This window comes from Rhinoderma darwinii, chromosome 5 (assembly GCF_050947455.1).
Source record: "Rhinoderma darwinii isolate aRhiDar2 chromosome 5, aRhiDar2.hap1, whole genome shotgun sequence".
Classification (NCBI taxonomy): Eukaryota; Metazoa; Chordata; class Amphibia; order Anura; family Rhinodermatidae; genus Rhinoderma; species Rhinoderma darwinii.
The window spans coordinates 200220258-200247088 of record NC_134691.1 but is presented as its reverse complement, the minus strand read 5'-3'; the positions used below and the strand labels follow the sequence as shown (position 1 = coordinate 200247088).

The 26831-nt window shown below is 42.3% G+C and overlaps 1 protein-coding gene across 1 annotated transcript in view; it reads left to right on the top strand.

Annotated features, from left to right (window-relative positions):
- MOCOS (molybdenum cofactor sulfurase) overlaps positions 1-26831 on the top strand; it is a 442257-nt gene that overhangs the window by 349229 nt on the left and 66197 nt on the right. The window contains exons 7-8 of the mRNA XM_075828507.1: positions 25737-25853; positions 26096-26506. Of these exons, the coding sequence (XP_075684622.1) occupies positions 25737-25853; positions 26096-26506 (528 nt within the window). The remainder of the gene's footprint in view (positions 1-25736; positions 25854-26095; positions 26507-26831) is intronic.

Below are 26831 nucleotides of genomic sequence, written 5' to 3'. Positions count from 1 at the left end.
AGCGCAAACCTCACAAGCGGCGATGTAAGCCCTAACGTCTTTAGGCAACCCAGGCCACCAATAGTTTCTGGTAATGAGGTGTTTGGTGCCCAAGATGCCAGGATGACCAGATAGAGCGGAGTCATGGTTTTCCCTGAGTACCCTCAGCCGGTATTGCAGGGGAACAAACAGTTTGTCCCCAGGGACGTTCCCGGGAGCTGCACCCTGATCAGCCGCAATATCAGAAGCTAAATCAGAATCCGTGGCAGAGACGATTATACCAGGGGGTAAAATACAAGCAGGATCCTTCTCGGAAGGAGGATTGGCCATGAAACTATGTGACAGAGCATCAGCCTTAATATTCTTGGACCCAGCCCTATAGGTAACCAAGAAATTAAATCTGGTAAAGAATAGTGCCCACCGAGCTTGTCTAGGATTAAGCCTCCGGGCCGATTCTAGGAAAACCAGATTCTTGTGATCCGTAAGGACCGTTACCTGGTGTCTGGCCCCCTCCAGGAAGTGCCGCCACTCCTCAAAAGCCCATTTAATGGCTAGAAGTTCGCGGTTGCCAATATCATAGTTACTCTCCGTGGGCGAAAACTTCCTAGAGAAGTAAGCACAGGGGCGGAGATGGGTGAGGGAGCTGGTACCCTGGGACAAGACGGCCCCCACTCCCACCTCGGAAGCGTCAACCTCCACAATAAATGGCTCCGCTTGGTTGGGCTGAATCAGCACGGGGGCCGAGATAAAGCACTTCTTGAGAGTCTCAAAGGCCTGGACGGCCTCAGGGGGCCAATGGAGGACATCAGCACCCTTGCGGGTAAGGTCCGTAAGAGGCTTAGCGACGACCGAGAAGTTGGCAATAAATCTCCTGTAATAGTTGGCGAACCCTAAAAAACACTGTAACGCCTTAAGGGAGGCAGGTTGGACCCATTCCGCCACAGCCTGAACCTTGGCAGGGTCCATGCGGAATTCATGAGGAGTGAGGATTTGCCCTAAAAATGGTATCTCCTGTACCCCAAAGACACATTTTTCAGTCTTAGCAAACAGATTATTCTCCCGAAGGACCTGGAGCACCTTCCTGACATGCTCCACGTGGGAGGACCAGTCCATGGAAAACACCAGTATGTCATCAAGGTAGACAACAAGAAAATTACCCAGGTACTCTCTCAGGATTTCATTAATAAAATTCTGGAAGACAGCAGGGGCATTACACAACCCAAAGGGCATGACCAGGTATTCGAAATGACCCTCGGGTGTGTTGAACGCAGTTTTCCACTCATCCCCCTCTTTGATGCGGATAAGGTTATATGCCCCCCATAGATCGAACTTAGAAAACCATTGGGCTCCCTGAACCTGATTAAAAAGATCCGGAATCAAAGGAAGTGGGTACTGGTTCCTTACGGTGACCTTATTCAGGTTACGATAATCAATGCACGGCCTAAGACCACCATCCTTCTTCCCCACGAAGAAGAAAACACATCGGCGAAGTCCTGAACAAACTCAGGAAGCGTGTTTACCTCCTCCCGGGGAGAAATAGAGTTAACAGAAAGACATGACATAAGACATTCATTACCCCATTTGGTGAGATCCCCAGTATTCCAATCAAACGTGGGATTATGCAACTGCAACCAGGGAAGGCCTAAAACCAGATCAGACGATAATCCCTGCATCACCTGTACAGAGCACTGCTCCAAATGCATGGAGCCAACCGTGAGTTCAAAAACAGGAGTATGCTGAGTAAAATAACCATTAGCAAGGGGAGTTGAGTCGATTCCTACTACAGGGATAGGATAAGGTAAATCAATACAAGGCATCTTTAGAGACATAGCAAATTCCACAGACATGATATTAGCAGATGAGCCAGAATCCACGAAAGCACTGCCCGTGGCAGACCGGCCAGCAAACGAGACCTGAAAGGGAAGCAAAATTTATTGCGTTTCACATTAACGGGAAATACCTGTGCGCCCAAGTGACCTCCCCGATGATCACTTAGGCGCAGAAGTTTTCCGGCTTCTTATTCTTGCGCCTGGGACAGGTGTTCAGTAGATGCTTGTCGTTCCCACAGTAGAAGCAGAGACCATTCATTCTGCGAAACTCCCTACGTTGTCGAGGGGACATGGAGGCCCCGAGTTGCATAGGTACCTCCGAGTCCTCCGTGGAGGGGCGAGGAGACGGGACCTCGGGGGGGATCGCAGAAAAGTCAGAGGGGAGCACACTGAAGCGTTCTAGCTGACGTTCCCTGAGACGTCGGTCAAGTCGTACTGCTAGGGCCATAACCTGGTCAAGGGAGTCAGACGAGGGGTAGCTAACCAGCAGATCCTTCAGGGCGTCAGATAATCCTAACCTAAACTGGCACCTTAGGGCCGGATCGTTCCACTGAGAAGCTACGCACCACTTTCTAAAATCAGAACAGTATTCCTCAACCGGTCTCCTACCCTGACGTAAGGTCACCAGCTGACTCTCGGCTAAAGCAGTCCTGTCAGTCTCGTCGTAAATGAGTCCGAGGGCAGAGAAAAAACGATCAACAGAGGAAAGTTCAGGGGCGTCAGGAGCCAAGGAGAAGGCCCACTCTTGGGGCCCTTCCTGGAGTCGGGATATGATGATACCCACCCGCTGGTTCTCGGAACCTGAGGAGTGGGGCTTTAGGTGGAAATACAGTCTGCAACTCTCCCGGAAGGAGAGAAACGTCTTACGGTCCCCTGAGAACCGGTCAGGTAACTTGAGGTCGGGTTCTAGAGGTGAGGTGAGGGGTACTACTAAAGCAGCGTCACCCTGATTGACCCTTTGGGCCAGGGCCTGGACCTGTAGGGAGAGGCCCTGCATCTGCTGGGTCAGGGTCTCAAGGGGGTCCATGATAGCGTCAGCGTAGGAGAAATGGTAGACTAGGTAAGGGCTTGTAATTATGTAATGGCAGAAAGGAGGTGAAGGGAAAGTGAGCCCTAATCTACCCACCACCCTGTCCCTGCCTACTTGCAACGACCCGCCCTAGGCGACGAGGTACAACTGGGCGGCGGTCCCTACGCTGTCTAAGTGCACAGGAAAACAAACAGGGAACACGCAAGGGAAGGGGCGGTAGCCACGGAACGCCACAAGGAAACGGAGCGGCGAACAAAAGTCAGGACCAGGACGAAGTGAGTACACCCAAGCGGGCACGGAGACAGAAGCAAGCCAGGGGCAAAGCAAAGCAGGTCAAGCAGAACTGCAGCAAGGCAGAAGCACGGCAGAAGCAGGCTGGAGCAAGCAGCAGTGGGGCCAGGAATCCAAAAGAATTACAAGCACTGAGGGAGAGAACAGGGCAGGTAATAAAGGACAGGGGGCGGAGCTAACTCCGACAGACCAGGCCGCGATAGGCTCTCCCACTCCTGAGCCTGCCACCCTGGTTGGTGGGAGATGGTGTCAGTCGAACAGGTCTGGCCTCAGGTGTGGATTCATTAATCCCAGGAGTATACCTAGATGAAGTAGCTGGCAGATCCCTAACAGCCGAGGTCCGACTCCCGGGACACCCGCTGATCAGCTGTTTTGAAGGGGCCGCAGCACTGCTTCCACCTTCATTTCTTCCTGCTCACTGGGAATCTTTGACACGTATTTAGCGGTGATTCAAAGGTATTGCAGCCTTTTCTCCCACTGAAGTGAATGCATATAAGCGCTGCGGCCACTTCAAAACAGCTGATCAGAGGGGGTAACGGGAGTCGGATCCCGACCCATCAGCCATTGATGGCCTATCCTGAGGATAGGCCAGCAATTTTTATTGGCTGGAAACCCCCTTTAACTTTAAGAGGCCTGCAATATCTTTTGATGTTCTTATAACTTCTTGTTGAATGTTTACTGGGACTTTACAATAATCTGGACAGGCCAATCACTCCTGGAAAAATTCACCAAAGCCCTGTTTAATTTCCGTTTGCCACACCGCATGTGTGTGTGTGTGTTTGTGTGTGTGAAAGGGGACATCTTAGAGACATTATGTCACATGTGCAGACCATCAAGTCATGGACCTTAATGTTGACTTCGCAATGGTTAACACGCTTCTGCAGCAGCCCACTCACATGATCGTCATGATGCAGGAGGGTAAACAGATGTGGAGGGGACCCAAACAGTGGCAGCTAGGCAACAGTGTAGAATTCTAACGTATATTGAGAATTTTATTGTTTTAGCCTTTTGGGCAGATTCAAATCCAATTTGTGACCACTAATATGCTTTTTTGTACAGTGGCCGATGACTGACTTTATTCCTATTTCTGGCTCAGTGGAACATGCCTAGCACGGTTGTCCCATTCCAAGTGGAGCTGGTATTAGGGTGTCTAATGATCGCGGGCTGTTTAACCCCTTAGATGTTGCTGTCAATGGCATCTAAGTAGTTTCAGAGAGAGCGGGAACGCTCTGTCACCTTATTGGTGCCGATGGGTTTCCAATAGCAGCCAAGTTTTACACTGACAAGCACAATATACTGAAATAGTATTGCAGTGCATTATAAAAGGGATCAAACTATTGAATAGTAAAGTCCCATACTAGGTCCAAAAAAAATGGTAAAAAAAGGATTGTAAAATGTTTTTAAATTCCAAGTAAAAAGAAAAACTTTCTCTAAAAAAATTATTTTTAAAGAGAAAAAAATCAAAGAAAAACTACACATAATTGGATTTACCAGACTATAAAACTATCCCACAAAAAAAATCTATATTAGTCTTCAAACTGACTAGTAGAGCAGTCAGAAAAGAGAGGAAACTTCCAGTGTTATGTAATTCACTTGTCAGCTTTGCTGTATATCTTGGGAGAATATATGTAAAGTAATCTCATTATCATAAGGGGGCAGGCGAGTTTATAACCGCTCTATTTTACTTGTATAGACTAGAGGGGAAAAAATTAGTTCATTTAGACATAGCACTGGTAACGGAATTACAATTTCTACTGTAGAACATGGCCACATTCACACGACGGGGAAAAATGGCGGTGTGATGGCAGTTTTTTTAACGGTCATTACATGGCCGTTTTCAGAACAGTGTAGTTCTGTTGCTGTATTCACATGGGCCATTTTTTTTTTTTTTTTTTAATGTCCCAAGAATACTGGCCGTCAAAAAATAAGACATGTCCTATTTTTGGCCATTTTCACTGCCAGCCCCTATAGAACTCAATGGATCAGTTGTTAACGGCCATTATTCAGGAATCAATACTTGTGACGGCCGTTAAAAACTGATCCTGGTCCTCACCCCGGGCAAAGCGCTACTTTAACCCCTTCCCGACTAATGACGTATCCATACGCCAAAGTCAGTTAGGGGAAGTATGGAACGGGTTCACGGAGTGAACCCGCTCCATACGATGCCGGTGTAGGCTGTATGTTACGAGCGGCATCGCGCTCAAGATTGATCCCGCTCGTTTAACTCGTTAAATGCCGCAGTCAATAGAAAGAGGGAGGCGACCCCCTCTAATAGCTCATCGCGCCTCCCGCAATGCAATCGCGGGGGGGGTGGTTGTAAGGCTGCAGGGCAGGGCTTAATAGAAGCCTGTCAGAATCACAATATACTGCAATAAATTAGTATTGCAGTATATCGTGCTAGCAATCTAACGATCGCTGGTTGAAGTCCCCTAGTGGGACTAATAAAAAAATTAAAAATGAGTAAAATAAAGTAAAAAAAAAAAAATTGAAATTAAAAGTTAGAAAAAAAACATTTTCCCATTTTCCCCCTAGACCATAGTAAAAAAATAACTAGATAAACATAATTGGTATCGCCACATCCGTAAAAGTCTGAACTATTACAATATATCATTATTTAACCTGCACGGTGAAAGCCGTGAAAAAACAAAAATTGTAAACGCCAGAATCTCTATTTTTTTGGTCACCTCATCTCCCACAAAAAATCAAAATAAAAAGTGATCAAAATGTCGCATGTATCATTAAAAACTACAGCTTATCCCGAAAAAAATAAGCCTTCATACCACTTGATCGACGGAAAAATAAAAACGTTATGGCTCTTGGAATTTGGCGACACAAAATAAATTTTAGTTTTTACACTTAGGTTTTTACTTGTAAAAGTAGTAAAATATAGAAAAAACTATATAAATTTGGTATCGCCGTAATTGTATTGACCCACAGAATAAAGTTAACATGTTGTTTTAATTGGACAGTGAATTCCGTAAAAACTAAGCGCAGAAAACAATGGAGGAATCGCTGTTTTTTTTCATTTTCTACCCCACAAATTAATTGTTCCCGTTTCCTAGTACATTATATGGCACAATAAATGGTGCTATGAAAACCTACAACTCGTCCTGCAAAAATCAAGCCCTCATAGGACTATATCGACGTAAAAATAAAAAAGTTATGGCTTTTGGAATGTGGGGAGGAAAAAACTAAAATGAAAATCTGGACAGTCATGTTAGGGCTTTCAACTATGGAGTCCCCAGCCAGAGCATCGCAAGCTCTCTGGCCACGGACACCTGTCTTGGGAAAGCCGTTGATGTCACTGTCCATATATGGACAGTAACATTATGGGCTTTCAGATGCCGGAATGTCGGTAATGGTCTGGAGATAGATTTCGCTCCTAGAGGGAGCCCCTGACATCACTGTCTATTAATGGACAGTGATGACCAGGAGTGGAATCCATGACCAGAGAGTTGTCGACGCTTTGGCCGGTGATTCTGCTCCTTGAAGAACCCCGGGCATCACTATCCATATATGGACAGTGACGTCAGGGGCTCCTCCCCAGCCAGAGCGTTGCCAAGAGGACACTGTGGTGCTATCTACATGGGCACTGTGGCACGATCTATGTGGGCACTGGCACTTTGTATGTGAGCATTATGGTACTTTATATGTGGGCACTGTGGCATTATTTACAGTGGGCACTGTGGCACTAAGTGGGCACTAGCACTATCTATGTGGGTACTATCTACATTGCGCACTATCTACAGGGGCATTGCGCCACTATCTAAAAGGGCACTGTGTGTTGTTTTTTTTAGCGAATTTGAACAAAAAACCCTAACAAATGAAATCCGTCAGTTTTTTTAACGGCCATGAAAAACGGATGGCAAAAGTATGATAAACAATCATTAAAAACGTACAGACAGACTGGAAATGGGTGAAAATTTGGAGACACACTGAAGCAAAACGGTCATGAAAAAATGACAGTTGACCCGTTTTTAATGGCCATTTTCATGTAAATGTAGCCTATATCTGCAAGGACCTCCTAAACATTATTGTTATCAACATATTATGCTTTTACTTAATATGTAGCAAATTTGTGTATGTTTTAATGTTCATGATTTACTTTAATATACATATACATGCAGGGGCGTAGCTAGGGGGGGGGGGCAGGCGGGGCATGTGCCCCGGGCGCAAGGGAAGGGTGGGCGCCGAAGACCAGCTGATCGTTGCTGACCCGTATGTCGGACACCTGCAGCAGCTTAGGAAGAGCCAGGAAATTAGGGCGTTCTGACTGGGGTCTGTGACGGCCAGGGAGTGGACCAGTCCAGTCACCTTACCTGTCACCTGACCTCACGTCAGTGACATGAGGTCAGATGACTCAGGTCAGGGGACAGGTCCACTCCCGTGCTGCAGCCTTCCAGCATCTGCCTCTACTCTGTGCTCTGCGAGAAGCTCCGCCCACAGCCCGTCCTGACCTGTGATGCTGTCAGCAAGGAGACATGGTGAGTGTCTGTGTGTTTATGTGTGTGTAGTGTGAATACAGTGTGTGTCTCTGTGTTTGTATGTGTATATGTTACAGTGTGTGTGTGTGTGTGTGTGTGTGTCTGTCTATCTGTGTCTCTGCATGTGTTTGTCTCTTATATCTACTACATTATCTGTACTCAGAGAGTTATCAGTGTGCTATCTGTAGTGTTACATAGGACCGCAGGTAACATCTACTACATTATCTGTACTGTGTAGCAGAGCTGAGATTGTAATTTAGCACAATGTGTTATCTGTGGTGTTACATAGGACTGCAGGGGATACAACTACATTATCAGTACTCAGAGAGTTATCACTGCGTTATCTGTGGTGTTACATAGGACTGCAGGCAAGAGCTACTACATTATCTGTGCTGTGTACATATGTGCCTGTGTGCGTATATATGGGTCTGTTTGTGAATGTGTCTTTGTGCTTGTATATTTGTGCCTTTTATGTATTTGTATATGTTCCTGTCTGTGTATTTATCTGCCGGTGTGTGTGTGTGTGTGTGTGTGTGTGTGTGTGTGTATGTGTCTGTACATCTGTATATTTACCTGTATGTATGTATTCCAGAATGTGTGTATGTATATTTGCCTGTATGTCTAAATATCTGTCTTTTTGTATGTACAGTATATATGTTCTAGTGTGTCCATATATGTGGTTACGTTTTGGTTTGTGTAGGGGTCGGCAATAGAGAGTCCCGCACAGGGCGCCATCCAAGCTAAGGCCGGCCCTGGCTGTCACCAACCCTAGTCAGAAGGAACTCCGCCGCTGCCTGTGCCGCATGACCTCCTCGGCTTCTCCCGTAAGTCACACCAGGCAGAGCGGAGAGTGGTAGCGATAGGCTACCGCTCACCGGTCTGTTCACAGTGTGGCGCTAAGTACAAGGAGTGGGAGTGTGGCGCTATTTAAAACGGGGCAATGTGGCGCTATTTACAAGGGGGGGAGTGTGGCGCTATTTACAAAGGGGCAGCGGGCTGTGTGTGGCACTATCTACAAGGGGGGAGTGTGCCGCTATCTACTAGGGGGGAAGCGGGCTGTGTGTGGCTTCTTTAATTTATTTTCTTTTAATTTATGTTTATGTTAATTACATTAGAGAACTATATCGCTTGTAAAATGTAGAAATGCTTTTATACTCGCGTTACATTAAAAAAATTGTGAAAAAAAATTACACCTCATTGATTGGTAGTGAAAGAAAACATGGCGAGGGGGAAGGAGATGTCGGGAAATAAGTTGGGGGGGGCGCCAATCTGAATCTTTGCCCCGGGTGCAGGAGAACCTAGCTACGCCTCTGTATACATGCAAAGAGGATCCATCATCCAGTTTGGATGCTGGAACCCCTTTGCCTGTATATTGTATATAGTTCTGCCCAGCATTGCCGTGCATTCTGAAATACAGAAATAGTTGAGCTGGACTTTCTTCATCTATTTGTTAAACAAATGTATCATTAGCCACTATTTGAAAACATTTTGAAATCACTTTTATTACTGAGTATGTTATATTAATTAGGAAAGACATCTTCACACAAACCAAACAATTAACATTAGACAATGTGAAAATTTTCTGACAAGTGCATAAATCTTATATAAGGACTTGTATTCTGGTGTTGTCTAATATCATTTTCATTACGGACGGAATAATTAGTATGATATTCCATAATTACATCTAATACTTGATAGGGATATTCATTTTGTGATTATTTTGTTTTAATTAGACATTTATGCACTTTTGAACACATCACATGTAGCAGCTACTTCATCACGCACTTTGTTTTGACAGGAAAAGGTATTAACAATCTAATGATAATGGTGGCCATTTATCAGAGTATCTCATTAAGAAATCACTTAACAGATTTTTGATTAATGTGTTTTATAATGTAAAAAAATTTTTTGGTCTAAGTGTTTGGTTACGGAAAAGATTGATGCTCTGCCAGTAAAGATTTGTGTGCTAGCATAATTATATTCGTGTTTGTGTACGACATTGTAATCGGAATGTAAATAAAGAGACATCAGAACAAATTTAATTCATAGGGAAGGTTTCTGTCTATTCTGGACAGATTAAGCCTAAATGTCAGGTTAAAAAAAACAAAAAAAAAATCACAGCAACAGATTCATCAAGTTCATTATTGAAATACGATGTTTGCTGAAACCTATATGCAGGGAATGACACATCTAGAGGTCATTTTGTTGTGATTGCCAAACCTTTCATTTAGATTCACAGTAAAGATTTGATAACCAGATGAGAAGAGTCACTCTGTGATATTGCTGTGCACAATGTGATGGTAGATTTTGGCAGTTGTTGTGCTTGACAACGCGAGGCATTGGCAATTCTTTGCTTTGTCACTTCCCATTTGTTTTACTTTTATGACAAGCTTGTTAAATACATCTTCATCTTGACAAGTCTTAGAAAATAGGTTTCAAACTTCAATATGTTTTTGTCCCTCAAACAAATGAATTACGCGTGGCCTGGTATGGTGTTCATGAGGCTTTTGTCACACTGAGATCCTTTCTGAATACTGAGTGAGAAGATAGAATCTGTCGTATGGAAGCCGTGACAATAAATAATCTCTGTAGGTTACTTCTACAAGGTTTGTGGAAGGTATTTAGGTTATATGATTTTTTTGGGGATGCGTAAAGAGGTTGGAACTTATTAAGTGTTAGCATATTAAGTGCTCACACTTTTTTATATTAACTTTTTTTAGATTAATAGTATGGAGGTCAGAAGGAGAAGAAGAGGCAGATAATGGAGCTGATGAATGAGCCCTCCTGCATCTTTCTGTAAGACTTTCAGGATAAGAACGTCTTACACAGGCAGATTGATAAATATTTAATCCTGAGGGCTTTACAGCTGGGACCACTGCATCCAGCAGTTTCCGTAACTCTCATACAGCTTGAATAGAGCAGCAACACACATGCTCGACCGCCGTCCCATTCAAACTCCTCAACATGATCGTGCAGATGGGGAGGAATTGGTGAAATCAAAACCCCTTTACTTGTGATCGGTTAGGCTCCTATCGGTGGGGATACCAGCGGTGGAACCTTCAGCGATCAAACTCTTAAATGTGTTTGGTGTGAAAACCTTTATAATGTAAGCTTGGGAACACAAACTGAAAAAAAATCATTGTCCTGAATTCTGACATTCAGCATTTTCTGCGGATTTGCATTCTGCCCTTCAATCCACACAGATTTTCAATTGTGTGGCAAAGGGGTAAAATTATCCTCATTTACTTGTAGTTAGTGTAATTTTGGTGCAGATTTTAAATGCAGAATACCAACAGCATACTCTAAAATCCACACCGATTTTTTCAAATGCATGGCAATGGGGGTGCAAAAATATCTATTCACTTACAGAGTACTTTTGATGCAGATTTTCGGTGCCATTACAGTGCTGGTTTCCATAAGAGTACATGTAAATCCAAATGCATTGGATTGGTTTTCAGGAGATGACGTCAAGAAATGCTGCAAGATGTAAGGAGAAAATCTATAGAGTTGCTCTTTAAACCTCTACTAAACATCATGATAAAAATACATTCATTTAAATAAATTATTAAGGAATAGAAATAACATGAGATATCAAACAAGAAATTGAAAATCTAGTCATGAAAGATGAAAAATTGTATTCCCTCCAGATTGTATGATTAAAGAAAATTTAATAATTATTAATATCTTGGTACATAATATTTTACAGATTTCCTGAATCCCAGCTTTGTAATACACTGTACAGTCAACATCACAGATTTTATATGTGAAAATTAAGGAAATGATTTATATTAGGAAATACTTGTTCAAGCATATTTCTCTCTAATTGAATTTTTCTTTTCTAAGAGAAAGATTCAAGTTTAGCTCATTTTATATGATTAAAGATATCTATTACTCATCATCTGTCTAACTTTGGGCGCAAAGTAATTTTCTTAAGTAAACTTAGATCTTAAGAATGAAAGATGCAAGGACATTTTGCTTGTACTGTGAAGGATCTCATAATAAAAAATGAAAATATATGTTTCCTAAATTATGTTTAACATAATTTAATATCTAATAACAATATAGTGTACCTCCCCAATATTAAATTTCAATATTCACAGTCATAGTAATAGAAATATAATTTGCGTTGGTTAATCAGTTGTATAACATAGTAGAAAAATCCTACAGGGACAAAAATATTATATTGTAGAGCTGTCCACCAATGATGGGAAGATATAGTTTTCTATAGTCAGGAGTGGATTATAATGCATGAAGTCTGGGTTGTTGCTCGGAGCCCAAAGCTCAAGCAGGATCCATTAAAGTAACTTCCCATCATAATTTGTATCTGCTCCAGCTGTACCAATGTGAGCAGTACAATGTCGCCTCTATTATATATAACCATTTATACCGTTTCCTTAATATATCTAACAAGTGCATAGCAGCTCTGTGATTGGCTATGGAGGCAATATCATAACAAACAACTGAAGCTCCATAACACTCATTTCCTTCTCTCCCCACCACCACAACAGGAACAGATGACATGTCAAAGTGAAAACTTATAAACAGAATATATCTGCTCACTTGTCTCCGCTGTCATGGGATAAACCAAGAGCCTGCAGGCGTTAACAGACGCAGTAGAGCCAGAACCAAATTTACATGATAGGGGCCTATAGGCGAAACATACCGTGTCTTAGGCCTCACCATTAGGGCTTGTCCACATGTAAAACAAGCAGACTTTCCGCTGCGGCAAAAACGCACCATTTCCTGGTGCATATTTTGCTGCGTTCTTCACAATGCTGGGAGATGGTGACCTTTCCTATGAAAAATGCAGCAATTCTGTCCGCTTTCCGCGCCAGGAATTGACATGCTGCAGTCCGAAATAATACGCACCACAGGTCAATTTCTGCACTGAATATTTACGCAGCGTGTGGATGAGATTTGTTAAATCTCACCCACTTTGCTGCTACTGTATTCTGCTGCGTTTTTTCCGTCCACAATTCTGAACGGAAAAAACGCTGCATTACGCTACGTGTGGACGAGCTCTTATTATAAAAAACAATTGCATTAGGAAACAGTTATGTAGCTATAGAAACAAGTTAACAGCACATGCGTGCTATTTCCTGTCGCAACAGAGGACAGGTAAAGAATGTTACATACATGCATATGTCGTTCCAGTAAGGCATATTTTTCATAAGTGTATAGACCAGAAATAACACATCTAGAAGTACAGTATGATAGAAACAATACAAAACAAAATAGCTTTGACTGTCCCGTCTCACAAGAAAAATCAAAGACAAGTCAACCACTGATTTCACAGCACATTGTAAATAAAAAAGGAAGCGTAAAAGGGATATAAAATAAAGACATTAACCCCTTCAGGACTGAGCCTGTTTTGGCCTTGTGGACGCACCCGATTTTTTCAAATCTGACATGTGTCAGTTTATGTGGTAATAACTTGGGAATGCTTTTACCTATCCAAGCGATTCTTAAATTTTTTTCTTGTGACATACTATACTGTATGTTAGTGGAAAAATGTGATCAGTAAATTCAGTATTTGTTTGTAAAAAACACCAAACTTTAGAGAAAATTTTCAAAAATTAGCATTTTTCTAAATGTAAATGTATCTGCTTGTAAAAACAGATAGTAATACCACACAACATAGTTACTAATTAAAATTTCCCATATGTCTACCTTATGTTGGCTTCATTTTTTGAACATCCTATTTTTTCTAGGACGTTACAAGACTTAGAAGTTTAGCAGCAATTTCTCACATTTTCAAGAAAATTTCCAAAACCTATTTTTATAGGTACCAGTTCAGTTCTGAAGTGGCTTTGAGGGCCTTCTATATTAGAAACCGCGATAAGTCACCCAATTTTAAAAACTGCACCCTCAAAGGTTTCAAAACAGTATTTAGAAAGTTTCTTAGCCCTTTAGGTATTTCACAGCAATGTAGAGGTGAAATTTACAGATTTTATTTTTTTTGTCGGAAAATCCATTTTAATTAAAAAAAATTCTGTAACACAAAAGGTTTTACCAGAGAAACGCAACTCAATAATTATTGCCCAGATACTGCAGTTTTTAGAAATATCCCACATGTGGCCCTAGTGCGCTAATGGACTGAAGCACCGGCCTCCGAAGCAAAGGAGCTCCTAGAGGATTTTGAGGCCTCCTTTTTTTAGAATATATTTTAGGCACCATGTCAGGTTTTTATAGTGCCAAAACAGTGGAAACACCCCCAAAAAGACACCATTTGGCAAACTACACCCCTCAAGAAATGCATCAAGGCTTATAGTGAGCATTTTAACCCCACAGGTTTTTTTGCTGAATTTAGTGTAATTAGTCCGTAAAAATGAAAATCGAACTTTTTTCCAATAAAACGTAGAAATTCTCAATTTTAACAAGGAATAAAGAAGAAAAAGCGCCCCAAGATTTGTAAAGCAATTTCTCCTGATTACAGCAATACACCATACGTGGTAATAAAAGGCTGTTTGGACACACGGCAGGGCTCAGAAGGGAAGGAGCGCTATTTGGCTTTTGGAGCTCAAGGTTGCTGTATTGGTTTTTGGGTGTCATGTCGCATTTGCAAAGCCCCTGAGGGACCAAAACAATGGACACCCCCCAGAAGTGACCTCATTTGGGAAACTACAGCCCTAAAAATAATTTATCTAGGGGTATAGTGAGCATTTTGATCCCATAGGTGTTTTGCTGAATTTAGTGTAATTAGGCCGTCAAAACTTCTATCGTTTTTTTTTTTGTTTTTTTACGGCGTTCACCGTGCGCTATAAATTACATATTTAATTTATTCTGTGGGTCGATGCGATTATGGCGATACCATATGTATATAGGTTTTTTATGTTTTAAAATCACGGTTTTAAAAAAATTCTTTTGTTTTTGTATCGCCATATTCTAAGAGCCACAACTTTTTTATTTTTCCATCAAGAAAGCTATGTGAGGGCTTGTTTTTTGCGGAACAAACTGTAGTTTTTATTGGTACCATTTGGGTACATGCAACTTTTTGATCCCCATTTATGCAATTTTTGGGGAACTGAAGTGACTAAAAATAGCGATTCCGGTATAGTTTATTAATTAATTTTTTTATGGCGGTCACCGTGCGGTATAAATTACATTATATTTTTATAGTTCAGGCCGTTCTGGATGCGGCGATACCAATTATGCATAGTTTATTTTTTTTTCTAATAATAAAAGACTTTATAAGGGAAAAAGGGCGATTTTTAAATTTTATTATTTTGAAATATAACTTTTTTTTTTAGTCCCACTAGGGACATGAAGATCCAACTGTTGGATCGTTGTTATAATACCCTGCAATACTTATGTCAGTTTCACACTGACAGGAGGCATAATCGCCTTCCATAGATGGCAGACCGGAAGCCTTCCGGTTGCCATAGCAAAAATCGATATTGATCGCCGCATTTACGGGGTTAATCGATGGGGATCACGGCTAGTAGCAGCCCGTACTGGGAGCACACGTAGATTAACGGGCTGCAGGCACAAAGACCAGTGCTGCAGCCCATTAATCTACGTGGGGTGGTCGGGAAGGGGTTAAACAAAACTAAAGGAAAAATAACCCCAAAAACAAACAAGTATGGTACATACAGTGTATGTCAAACAGAGAAGATCAATTTTTTCTGTGGTATGTTAAAAATCTTTCTTTTAGTAGTCACAGCAGTGCCTTCCCTCAGCTGTCACAGTAGGGCCATTGATACTAATATTTGGCCACCTCAGCTTAATTTTGTGGGTACTCTATGACAGGAAAGTGTATCATCGTTGTGTGATATAAATAATATGAATTTATGTAGTGAGTGTGTCTTTATAATCTAGTCTTGGACATGAAAAACAGAACTCTAACCCCTGAAAGCAAATTGCCATGTATTTCTGTGCTGTGGCTATAGGGGCATTGGTCTTGTATCTTTGCTGTCTAGCTTCCTGTTTGCAGGCAGAGATTTGAAAAAAACTCTGACCGTTGTCTTTTTTAATTTGTAAGATCATTGCTGATGATGCTCAAAGAAAAAGGATATTGATAGTCATGGTTATTTGCAAAGTTGCTTAATTTTTTCTTCATTTTAGATGCACAGGAACAATATAAAAATGGATTCAAAAGTGCACATAGTCTTAAATATACAGTATATCAGTTGAGGCCTCTCAGTGCCCCACCTACTGCTTAACTATAAAGCCACTCAAATTGTTCAATAATCGTAGTTAGGTCCCCAGCTTGTGTTTCCCTCCGGATTCATATTGGGAATAACCTGTTGCCGTTTACCTCCATGTCAGCTCTTATGTGGGATTCATTACCCCTCTCACCAAATTTAAAATCGTCAGTTATTTTTCCACTCTGCTAAATATATTCGACTATTGTATCACACTGTTTTATGCTGTCTTTTTTTTCCTAGGCCAGATAAATCATTACGTATAGGGGCATGGAATGCCCTTCTATCCTTCTGTGTTATACATTACAATATTCATGAGACATACATTTTTTTTATTTTTTCTTGTACATTATTGTCTTGTAAATTTATATGTACTCTCTGCCTGATATGTACATTGTTTCTGCGTTCATTTGCAGAGTTTGACAAAGGCCGCATCGTGGCCGAAACGTTACTTTTTCTCTAAATATTGCTGTCACATACTCTCTGCCTGCGGCTCCCTCGGTCTCCAGGACATCGGGAGTTACTCGCTCGCACGTCATCCGGTCTGGCAGACTAAGGCAGTCTGCAGCCAATAGGAGCTCAGGAGCATTAGGCCAATCAAAGCCTGGCTGATGTTCCTGAGCTCCCGCCCTCTCCTTATTTAGTTCACTCTGGGATAGTTGGCCTTTGTCTGTAATTAGAGTTTCCTTGCCTGGTGCTTTCCCTTGTTTCAGACTCCCCTGAGCGACTTGCTTTTTAACTTCTTGTGACCTGACCTCGGCTGGACTCCTAACTTTTCTTTGCCTTCTGACTTTTGTTTTTTCCGCATTCTCCCGGTTTGAACCTGCCTGCCTGACTCTGCCTTTTGCACCGAGACTTGTCCGGGGCTCAATTGCCCTGCCTCTATCTCCATGTACTTCCCAGGTTAGGCGGGATTCACACGACAGGGTTTCCCGGCCGGGTGCCGGCCGTTCATAAATCGGCCGGCACCCGGCTGCATTAGGAATAATAGACCCCTAATGGGGCTATTCACACGGCTGATTTTTTGACGGCCGGGAAAACCGGCCGTAAAAAAATGGGACATGCCCTATTTTCGGCCGGCTGCCCGGCTCCCATAGAAGTCTATGGGGCCGGGTAATACACGGCCATCACCGGAATGTGTCCCGAGTGATGGCCGGGTCTACCGTCGCTCGCGCACTCTCTCTCCTCCTCCTCACAGTGCAGCGTGCATGTGAAGAGGAGGAGGAGGGTCTTTTTTTGCTCCCTGTAGGAGTCGGAATTCCCAATCCCCGGCCGGGGATTGGGGATTCCGCAACAGGAGAAGTGCGTGACTACACTGTCCATATATGGACACAGCGAAGTCACTCACTTCTGCAGCGGAATCCCTGACTCTATGGCCGGGGATGCCGCTTCAGGAGAAGTGCGTGACTACACTGTCCATATATGGACACAGCGATGTCACTCACTTCTGCAGCGGAATCCCCGACTCTATGGCCGGGGATTCCGCTACAGGAGAAGTGAGTGACTACACTGTCCATATATGGACACAGTGACGTCACTCACTTCTGAAGCGGAATTCCTGACCTGTGGCAGGGAATTCCTCTCCAGGAGAAGTCAGTGACTACACTGTCCATATATGGACATTGAAGTCAGTGACTTCTCCTGGAAGAGGGGGGGATGGGTTCAACCTACAGGGGGCTGTGTGGCATCACCTACAGGGGAATTGGTGGCATCACCTACAGGGGGCTGGGTGGCATCACCTAGAGGGGACTGGGTGGCATCACCTACAGGGGGCTGGGTGGCATCACCTACAGGGGGCTGGGTGGCATCACCTACAGGGGGCAGGGTGGCATCACCTGCAGGGGGCTGGGTGGCATCACCTACAGGGGGCTGGGTGGCATCACCTACAGGGGGCTGGGTGGCATCACCTACAGAGGACTTGGTGGCATTACCTACAGGAAGCTGGGTGGCATCGCCTGCAGGGGGCTGTGTGGCATCACCTACAGGGGGCTGTGTGGCATCACCTACAGGGGACTGTGTGGCATCACCTACAGGGGGTTGTGTGGCATCACCTACAGGGGGCTGTGTGGCATCACCAACAGGGGGCTGGGTGGCATTACCTACAGGGGGCTGGGTGGCATTACCTACCAGGGGGGCTGTGGCATTATCTACAAAGGGCTGTGTGTGGCAACAAATTTAAATGAAATTCATCCGATTTTAAAACGGACAGGGAAAAAAATGGATGCAAATCGGGGCCAAATCGGCCAGTAAAAACGGCAACTCGGCCCGGAACAGAATCGGAACGGATGCAAACCGGATGCAAACCAGCCAGGAAAATCGGCCGAGTGTCGGCCGATTTTCCCGGCCGACACTCGGACCCTGTCGCGTGAATGAGGCCTTACCCTTTGTTATTTCGTACTGTCTCTGTCTTATCTGTTTGTCGGTTTCACTTGTACCAGTATAGGGAACGCCATCCAGTTGTGCGCCGTCGTTTAGGTCAGGTCGTACAAGTAGCTAGGGACAGAGGTTTGGAAAGAACAGGGACCTCACCATTTACTGTGTATTTGTTCATGACAATTGCCTTATTCAAATAAATCACCTTTTGCATATTTCATCTTAAGGAGTGCTTGAGTTTATCTTTCAAAATATTTATGAAGTGGGAACCCTACCTACAGCACCCAGACAACCTGCAGAGTGCCACAGATTTGATCTACAACCGTATCTAAGGGCAGTCATCAAGTTAGCTTGTCTGAGACTTCTATAAAAAAACAATGTCAGAGTATGTACTTAGTTCCTTCCCATATTAATCAGAAATACCCAACTTCTTCCCCGCTTTGTTTCTGGGCTAGCTAAGAGATGGGCTCACACTATGTGTTTGGTGGTCATGCCAGGTTGTGACCTTATTAATGCTATGATAGGGAAGCCTTTCCCTTAATCTCCGACTGCTTTGCGCCAGGGAAATAGACCCTCAGGGTTGAATAGCCGAAAACACAAGCTTTCCCAGTTCATATGCATAGAAGCTAGGATTCAAATAGTGGCAAGCTGGAAACCCCAATTTTTGTCCTTAAATTTAGTTAAAAAGAGAATTAATAAAATGCTGGTATGTAGAAAATGTCTCCTCTCTGAACTGACATTATGGAACAATTCCTGATCACTTGGCAGTTCTAGATAGATCAGAGCAACTCTCCAGGCTGACATTTGGCTCGCTCATGAGAGGCCTCTCATGTTTATTTATTTTATTATTCTTTGCTTTTCAGATACTCTAAGGTGTGGATGTCCCTTCTTGCTCACCCATCTGACTGGGTGTTTCATTTACTGCACTGGTCCTTTTTGTTTGAGGACGTTTTGTTTGAGCATTGCGTTTCTTTTCAGAAAATTGTGCTACTTCTCTAATGATAAACATTTAATAAAGTTATTTTGATTAGTATATATGAATTGTGAACAGGCATTACTCTCCATGCAGAAGTGATCTTTATTGAATTAGTTCTACAGTGCTTACCTCCTCCTGTGCTAGTTCATGGAAATAGTGGATGAGAATTAATGTGAGCAGCTGATTGGCTACACAGTAGTCTCTTGTTAGCAGAGTACAACTGCTGGTAGGAGTAAGGAGTTCAACCAGAGCCCGGACATGTCATATGCATATTAAAAGTTAAAGTGCATCTATCTTTTCAGGTGACTTTTTAGAATAAACTGTCACATATGGTCATCAGGAATAACACTATTTCTAGCCATTCTATGACTTGCATTCTGCATTGTTTAGCAGTTTTCCCCTCTGCAGGATCTATCTATAATTATCAGTTGTCTCTGAGCTGGGGTGTGTGTGTGTGTGTGTGTGTGTGTGTGTGTGTGTGTGTGTGTGTCTCTCTGCTCCTGCTTCCTGCCCTTGGTCCCCCTCACTCCATAGACTTGTATGTAGCGTGTCTGTTGCTGACTCACTCTCACTCTCTGCTCCCTCCTACTGCTCCCCCTCCCTTCTCTATAGACTTGTAAGGACAGGCAGTAAAGTGGCCACCCCCACCTTCTGCAGCCCATCAATGTTGTTCTATAGCCAGAGATGGATTGTGCTTGACAACTGGGAGTGGCAGTAACTTCGCACATAATTTGCATGCCTAAAACAACAAAATTTTAACAGTAAGTAAATTACACAGTTGATCTATATCAAGTACACTATTAGATTAGCATAATTGATCACTGGTGGGTGTCTTTAAAAGTTATGTATGGATAAGGCCACACATTGTGGTCTTATTGCAGCACTTTGCTACAATTATCAGATAATCGCAGCAAATGTGTCAAGTTTTTGCAAAAAATTGCAGCAAGATCGCAACAAGGCCAATATGTGTGGCCCTATAATTTAATAATTTTACCTAATTGCCCTTAATCAGATCAGATACAACTGTATAATAAAAGTGTCAGATAGATGCGGGTCCCAGGGTTCTATTTCTAGAATGGGGCCCCCTAAACCCCGTTCTAACTCCCTCTGTTCCCACTGCTACTTGTAATTTCCGACTATGAAAATAGAAAACAGTGTGGCTCTTTGAGCTACGCTGTTTCCGTAACTCCCATAGAAGTGAATGGCAGTTATGGAAGCAACGTAGTACGCGAGCCCCGTTCTAGAGATAGATGCGGGTCCCACAGATGGGACCCGCATCTATCTGACATTTATGGCATATCCTGTGGATATGCCATAAATGTTCCTGATGTGCAAACCCCTTTAATGTTCCCCCATGCATTTCCATGGATTGCTTTGGCTATTTCTCTTAAGATTGTAAAGATACACTACTTAAAATACTGCATGGACAGCATGAATGGGACTTGGGCATAGGGAATAAGGTCCAATATTTTACGATGTCCTGTTTTACCTTCAGGGGACCACATAACATTTTCTTTGTTAACCCCTTCCCGCTCCTGGACGAACTATTACGTCATGGCAGCTGTATCGTTCGCGCTCCATGACGGAATAGTACGTCTCGGGAGTAACGGCCGTTTCGGCCATCCTCCCGACACATACAGGAGCTGTAACAGCTGCTGTCTTGTTCAGCAGCTGTCACAGCTCCTACAGCGGGGACCGATCGCTGTGTCCCAGCTGATTAACCCCTTAAAAGCCGCGTTCTATAGAGATCGCGGCTTTTTAGGGGTTAAGCTGCCATCGCCGGCCTGCTACGCGATAGCGGCCGGCGATGGTGACTATGGCAACCGGACACCAAACAATGGCGTCCGGCTATGCCATAGACGGAAGCCTAGTGGGTCCTGACAACGTCAGGACCCACTATGCTTGCTGTCAGTGAGTAGCTGACAGTTCTAATACACTGCACTACGCATGTAGTGGTGTGTATTAGAATTGCGATCAAGGCCTCCTGCCCTCAAGTCCCCTAGTGGGACAAAGTAATACAGTAAAAAAAAAGTTAAAAGAAGTTGTGTAAAAATAAGAAAATAAAAGTTTTAAAAGTATTAAAAGTAAAAATCCCCCTTTTTCCCTTATCAGTCATTTATTATTAATAAAAATATATAAACAAACAAATACACTGTACATAATTGGTATCGCCGCGTCCGTAACGGCCTGAGCTACAAAATTATTTCGTTATTTATCCCGCACGGTGAACGCCGTAAAGGAAAATAATAATAAACCGAACCACAATCACAATTGTTTGGTCACTTCACCTCCCAAAAAATGGAATAAAAAGAGATAAAAAAGTCGCATGTACCGAAAAATGGTACTGATCGAAACTACAGTTCGTTACGCAAAAAATAAGTCCTCGCACGGCTTTATTGATTGAAAAATAAAAACGTTATGGCTCTTAGAATAAGGCAACACAAAAAGTAAATGATTTTTTACAAAACTTATTTTATTGTACAAACGCCATAAGACATAAAAAAAAACTATAAACATCTGGTATCGACGTAATCGTATCGCCCCGCAGAATAAAGTGAATATGTCATTTATAGTGCACGGTGCACGCAGTAAAAAAAAAGAATAAAAAAACAATAGTAGAATTGCTGTTTATTAGTCACCATGCCACCTAAAAATAGAATAAAAACTGATCAAAAAGCCGCATGCACCCCAAGAAAACTACAATGCATTCCTCAAGGGGTCTAGTTTCCAAATTGGGGTCACTTTTGGGGGGTTCCCAATGTTTTCGCACCACAAGACCTCTTCAAACCGGACATGGTGCCTAATAAAAAAGAGGCCTCAAAATCCACTAGGTGCTCCTTTGCTTCGGAGGCCGGTGCTTCAGTCCATTACCACACTAGGGCCACATGTGGGATATTTCTCAAAACTGCAGAATCTGGGCAATAAGTATTGAGTTGCGTTTCTGTGATAAATCCTTTTGTGTTATAAAAAAAATGGTATAAAGAGGATTTTCTGACAAAAAAAAATATGTAAATTTCACCTCTACTTTGCTCTATATTTCTGTGAAGCATCTAAAGGGTTCATAAACTTTCTAAATGCTGTTGTGAATACTTTGAGGGGTCTAGTTTCTAAAATGGCGTATTTGATAGGGGTTTCTAATATATGGGCCCCTCAAAGCAACTTCAGAACTGAACTGGAACCTAAAAAAATAAATAAATGAGGCAATACTTCGCTTCTTACATTATACTAATAATGAGCCGTGCCCACCCCCAGATGACCCCAGTTTTGACCGTTTGTATAAACGGAGACCCCTATTAGACCATTCCAGTGCCCTGTTTTCCCAAGCATTCACCCCCGAGAAGTGTATTTCTATTGATGAGTCCCTGGTACATTTTAAAGGGAGGGTTCAATTCCGCGAGTACCTGCCGGGTAAGAGGGCAAGGTATGGGGTGAAGATGTATAAGCTGCGAGAGTGCATCCGGGTATACCTACAGGTTTAGGCTATATGAAGGAAAGGCCACCCCCAAACCAGACTGCATCCTGGACTACAATAGGTACATGGGAGGTGTGGACTTGTCAGATCAAATCCTGAAGCCCTACAGCGCCATGCGGTGTGGTATAAGAAGCTGGCCGGGCACATCATACAGATGACATTGTACAATGCGTGCGTGCTACGTCGATGTGCAGGCCAGATGGGAACTTTCCTGGAATTTCAAGAGGTGATTATCAAGAACCTAATCTTTAGGGACCAAGAAGGGGGGGCACCCAATACTTCTGGAAGCGGGGCCACACGCATCGTACCAAGGCGGCAACACTTTCCAGGAGAAGTTCCCCAAACTGGTAAGAAGGGAAAAAGTCAAAAGAGGTGCAAAGTCTGCTATAAGGGATGACACAATATATCAATGTGACACGTGTCCCGAATAACCAGAGCTCTGTATGAAAGTCAGTTTTAAAATTTATCATACATCCCTTGGTTTATAATTTACCCCAATTTTACTTACCCTGATGCACTCCGCACAGCTTATCCCCCCTCGTCTTTCCCCTCTGAGCCCTGCTGTGTGTCCAGGCAGCTGATAACAGCCACATGTAGGGTATTGCCATACCCGGGATAACCCACATTATAGTTTATGGGGTGTAGGTTTCCGGTCAAAATGCTCACTACACCTCTAGATGAATGCCTTAAGGGTGTAGTTTTTAAAACGGGGTCACTTCTTGCGGGTTTCAACTGTACTGGTACCTCAGGGGCTTCTGCATACATGACTTCGCACTAGAAAATCCCCGGTAGGCCAAATGGTGGTCCTTTCCTTCTGAGCCCTCCCATGGGCCCAAACGGCAGTTTATCACCACAAATGGGGTATTGCAGCACTCAGAACAAATTGCGCAACAGAATGGGGTATATTGTTTCTTGTGAAAATAAGAAATTTTCAGCCAAAACTACATATTATTTTAAAAAAATAATTTTGTTTTCATTCCCAGCCCAATTCAAATAAGTTCTGTGAAAAAACTATGGGGTCAAAATGGTCACAACACCCATAAATGAATTACTTGAGGGGTGTAGTTTCCAAAATGGGGTCATTTTTGGTTGGTTTCTATTGCTTTGATACCTCTGGGGCTCTGCAAATGTGACATGCCACCCGAAAACCAATCCAGCAAAATCTGGACTCCAAAGAACACACAGCGCTCCTTTCCTTCTGAGCCCTCCCATGGGCCCAAACGGCAGTTTATCACCACAAATGGGGTATTGCCGCACTCAGGACAAATTGGGCAACAAAATGGAGTATTTTATTTCTTGTGAAAATAAGAATTTTTGAGCTAAAATGACATATTATAGGAAAAAATATATATTTTTTTAATTCCCAGCCCAATTCAAATAAGTTCTGTGAAGAAACTATGGGGTCTAAAAGGTCACATTACCCATAAATGAATTCCTTGAGGGGTATAGTTTCCAAAATGGGGTCGCTTCTGATGGGTTTCCGTTGCTTTGATACCTCTGGGGCTCTGCAAATGCGACATGGCACCCGAAAACCAAACCAGCAAAATCTGTACTCCAAAGAACACACAGCGCTCCTTCCCTTCTGAGGCCTCCCATGGGCCCAAGTGGCAGTTTATTGCCACAAATGGGGTATTGCTGCACTCAGGAGAAATAGGGCAACAAAATTGAGTATTTTGTTCCCTGTGAAAATAAGAAATTTTGATAAAAAATTACATCTTATTGGAAAAAATGTCATTTTTTTAATGTCACAGCCCAATTGAAATAGGTGCTGTGAAAAAACTGTGTGGTCAAAATGCTAACAACAACCATAAATGAATTCCTTGAGGGGTGTAGTCTCCAAAATGGGGTCACTTTTGGTGGGTTTCCATTGCTTTGATACCTCTGAGGCTCTGCAAATGCGACATGGCACCCGAAAACCAATCCAGCAAAATCTGGACTCCAACAAACATATAGCGCTCCTTTCCTTCTGAGCCCTCCCATGGGCCCAAACGGCAGTTTATCACCACAAATGGGGTATTCAAATATGTGCTGTGCAAAAACTGTGGGGTCAAAATGGTAACAACAACCATAAATGAATTCCTTGAGGGGTGTAGTTTCCGAAATGGGGTCATTTTTGGGGGATTCCTACTGTTTTGGCACCTCAACACCTCTTCAAACCTGGCATGCTGCCTAAAATATATTCTAATAAAAAAGAGGACTTAAAATGCACTAGGTGCTTCTTTGCTTCTAGGGCTTGTGTTTTAGTCCACGAGCGCAATAGGGCCACATGTGGGACATTTCTAAAAACTTCAGAATCTGGACAATACATATTTAGTAGTGTTTCTCTGGTAAAACCTTCTGTGTTATAGAAAAAAATGAATAAAATTGAAATTCAGCAAGAAAAATGAAATTTGCAAATTTCACCTCCACTTTGCTTTAATTCCTGTGAAATGCCTGAAGGGTTAAAAAACTTTCTAAATGCTGTTTTGAATACTTTGAGGGGTCTAGTTTTTAAAATGGGGTGTTTTATCAGGGTTTCTAATACATAGGCCCCACAAAGCCACTTCAGAACTCAAAAGGTACCTTAAAAAAAAGGCTTTTGAAATTTTCTTAAAAATATGAGAAATTGCTGTTTATGTTCTAAGCCTTGTAACGTCCAAGAAAAATAAACCAATGTTCAAAAAACTATGCCAATCTAAAGTAGACATATGGGAAATGTGAACTAGTAACTATTTTGGGTGGTATAAGCGTCTGTTTTACAAGCAGATGCATTTCAATTCTGAAAAATGCAATTTTTTCAAAATTTTCTCTCAATTTTGCAATTTTTCACCAATAAACACTGAATATATCGACCAAATTTTACCACGAACATGAAGCCCAATGTGTCACGAGAAAACAATCTCAGAATCGCTTGGGTAGGTTTAAGCATTCCGACGTTATTACCACATAAAGTGAAATATGTCAGATTTGAAAAATGGGCTCTGAGCCTTAAGGCCAAAACTAGGCTGCGTCCTTAAGGGGTTAAGCATGTTTGTAACTTTACGTTTGTCATACATTATCTGTTATATACATATCTATATAATGATATGCTATAAGTGATAAATTAACACAAACAATATTTTGTACAAAATGTCTTATATTTCTACTATTTTAATTGTATTTTTTATTTTTTTTTGCAGGTTGACAAGCTGGCTAGTCTGTATAATATTCACTTCCGTACTGGCTGTTTTTGCAATGCTGGGGCCTGCCAGAAGCATTTAGGGATTAGCAATGCTGTAGTAAAAAGAAACTTACAGGTTAGACAAATTATTATGTGATAATTGACTTTAATTTGCCTTTCACTAAATTGCTTTTTCTTTATAATGTAACACATGCTGTGAATTATGTTGTCTCTGTCTCTCTAGACGCAATATTGCAACTGCGATTATTCTGCTTCATTCAAATATCACAAAAATTTCTTTGATTACAGATATATTGTTACCCAAGTTGGAAAATAAATGTTTTCAAACTTTAATGTATTTCCATTTTCTTTACAAAGGCTGGGCATGTATGTGGAGATGACATGGATCTAATTGATGGGCGACCTACTGGCTCTGTCCGGATATCTTTTGGATTTATGTCTACATTTGATGATGTCAAAGTATTTTTGAACTTTATTGCAGACACTTTTATAAAAAGGTCATCACAAAGTACTCTACAAATACTGGACTATAAAAAGTTTTCAAAAATAGGTTTATCAAAGTCAGAAAGCAATGCAGAGAAAAGCATTGATGTCAATGGAAAAATTACAGACAACACGATGGTTACCCAGAACCACATATTTTCCAATCTGTATATAGTAGAACGTACTTGCATATGTAAAGGAAGAGAAAATATGACAACAAATAACAAGGCAATCACACTCAGTCAGATCTACATTTATCCCATCAAATCATGTGCAGCATTTCAGGTAAGACATGTTTATTGCATTGGGACTTTTAAATATTAAAGTATGTTTGAATTACAGTCTTCATTAAAAAAAAAAGTATTTAAAGTTTATCACCAGCCAAAAATAAAAATTTGACTGTGCTGTCTTCTACTACCTTCAAGAGAAAGCTGGTGTATGAGAGCTACTTCCTATCATCCATATCAGCTTTTATGGGGATAATTTCTCTGTCACACAGTAATTTTGAGAGTCTTTCCCGCTAGTCACAGTGAGAGGACCATCCTCCTCCCACACCTCTCACTCACACATGCTTGAATCTTTAGATGTAGAGTGTGAAAGATTATCGGGT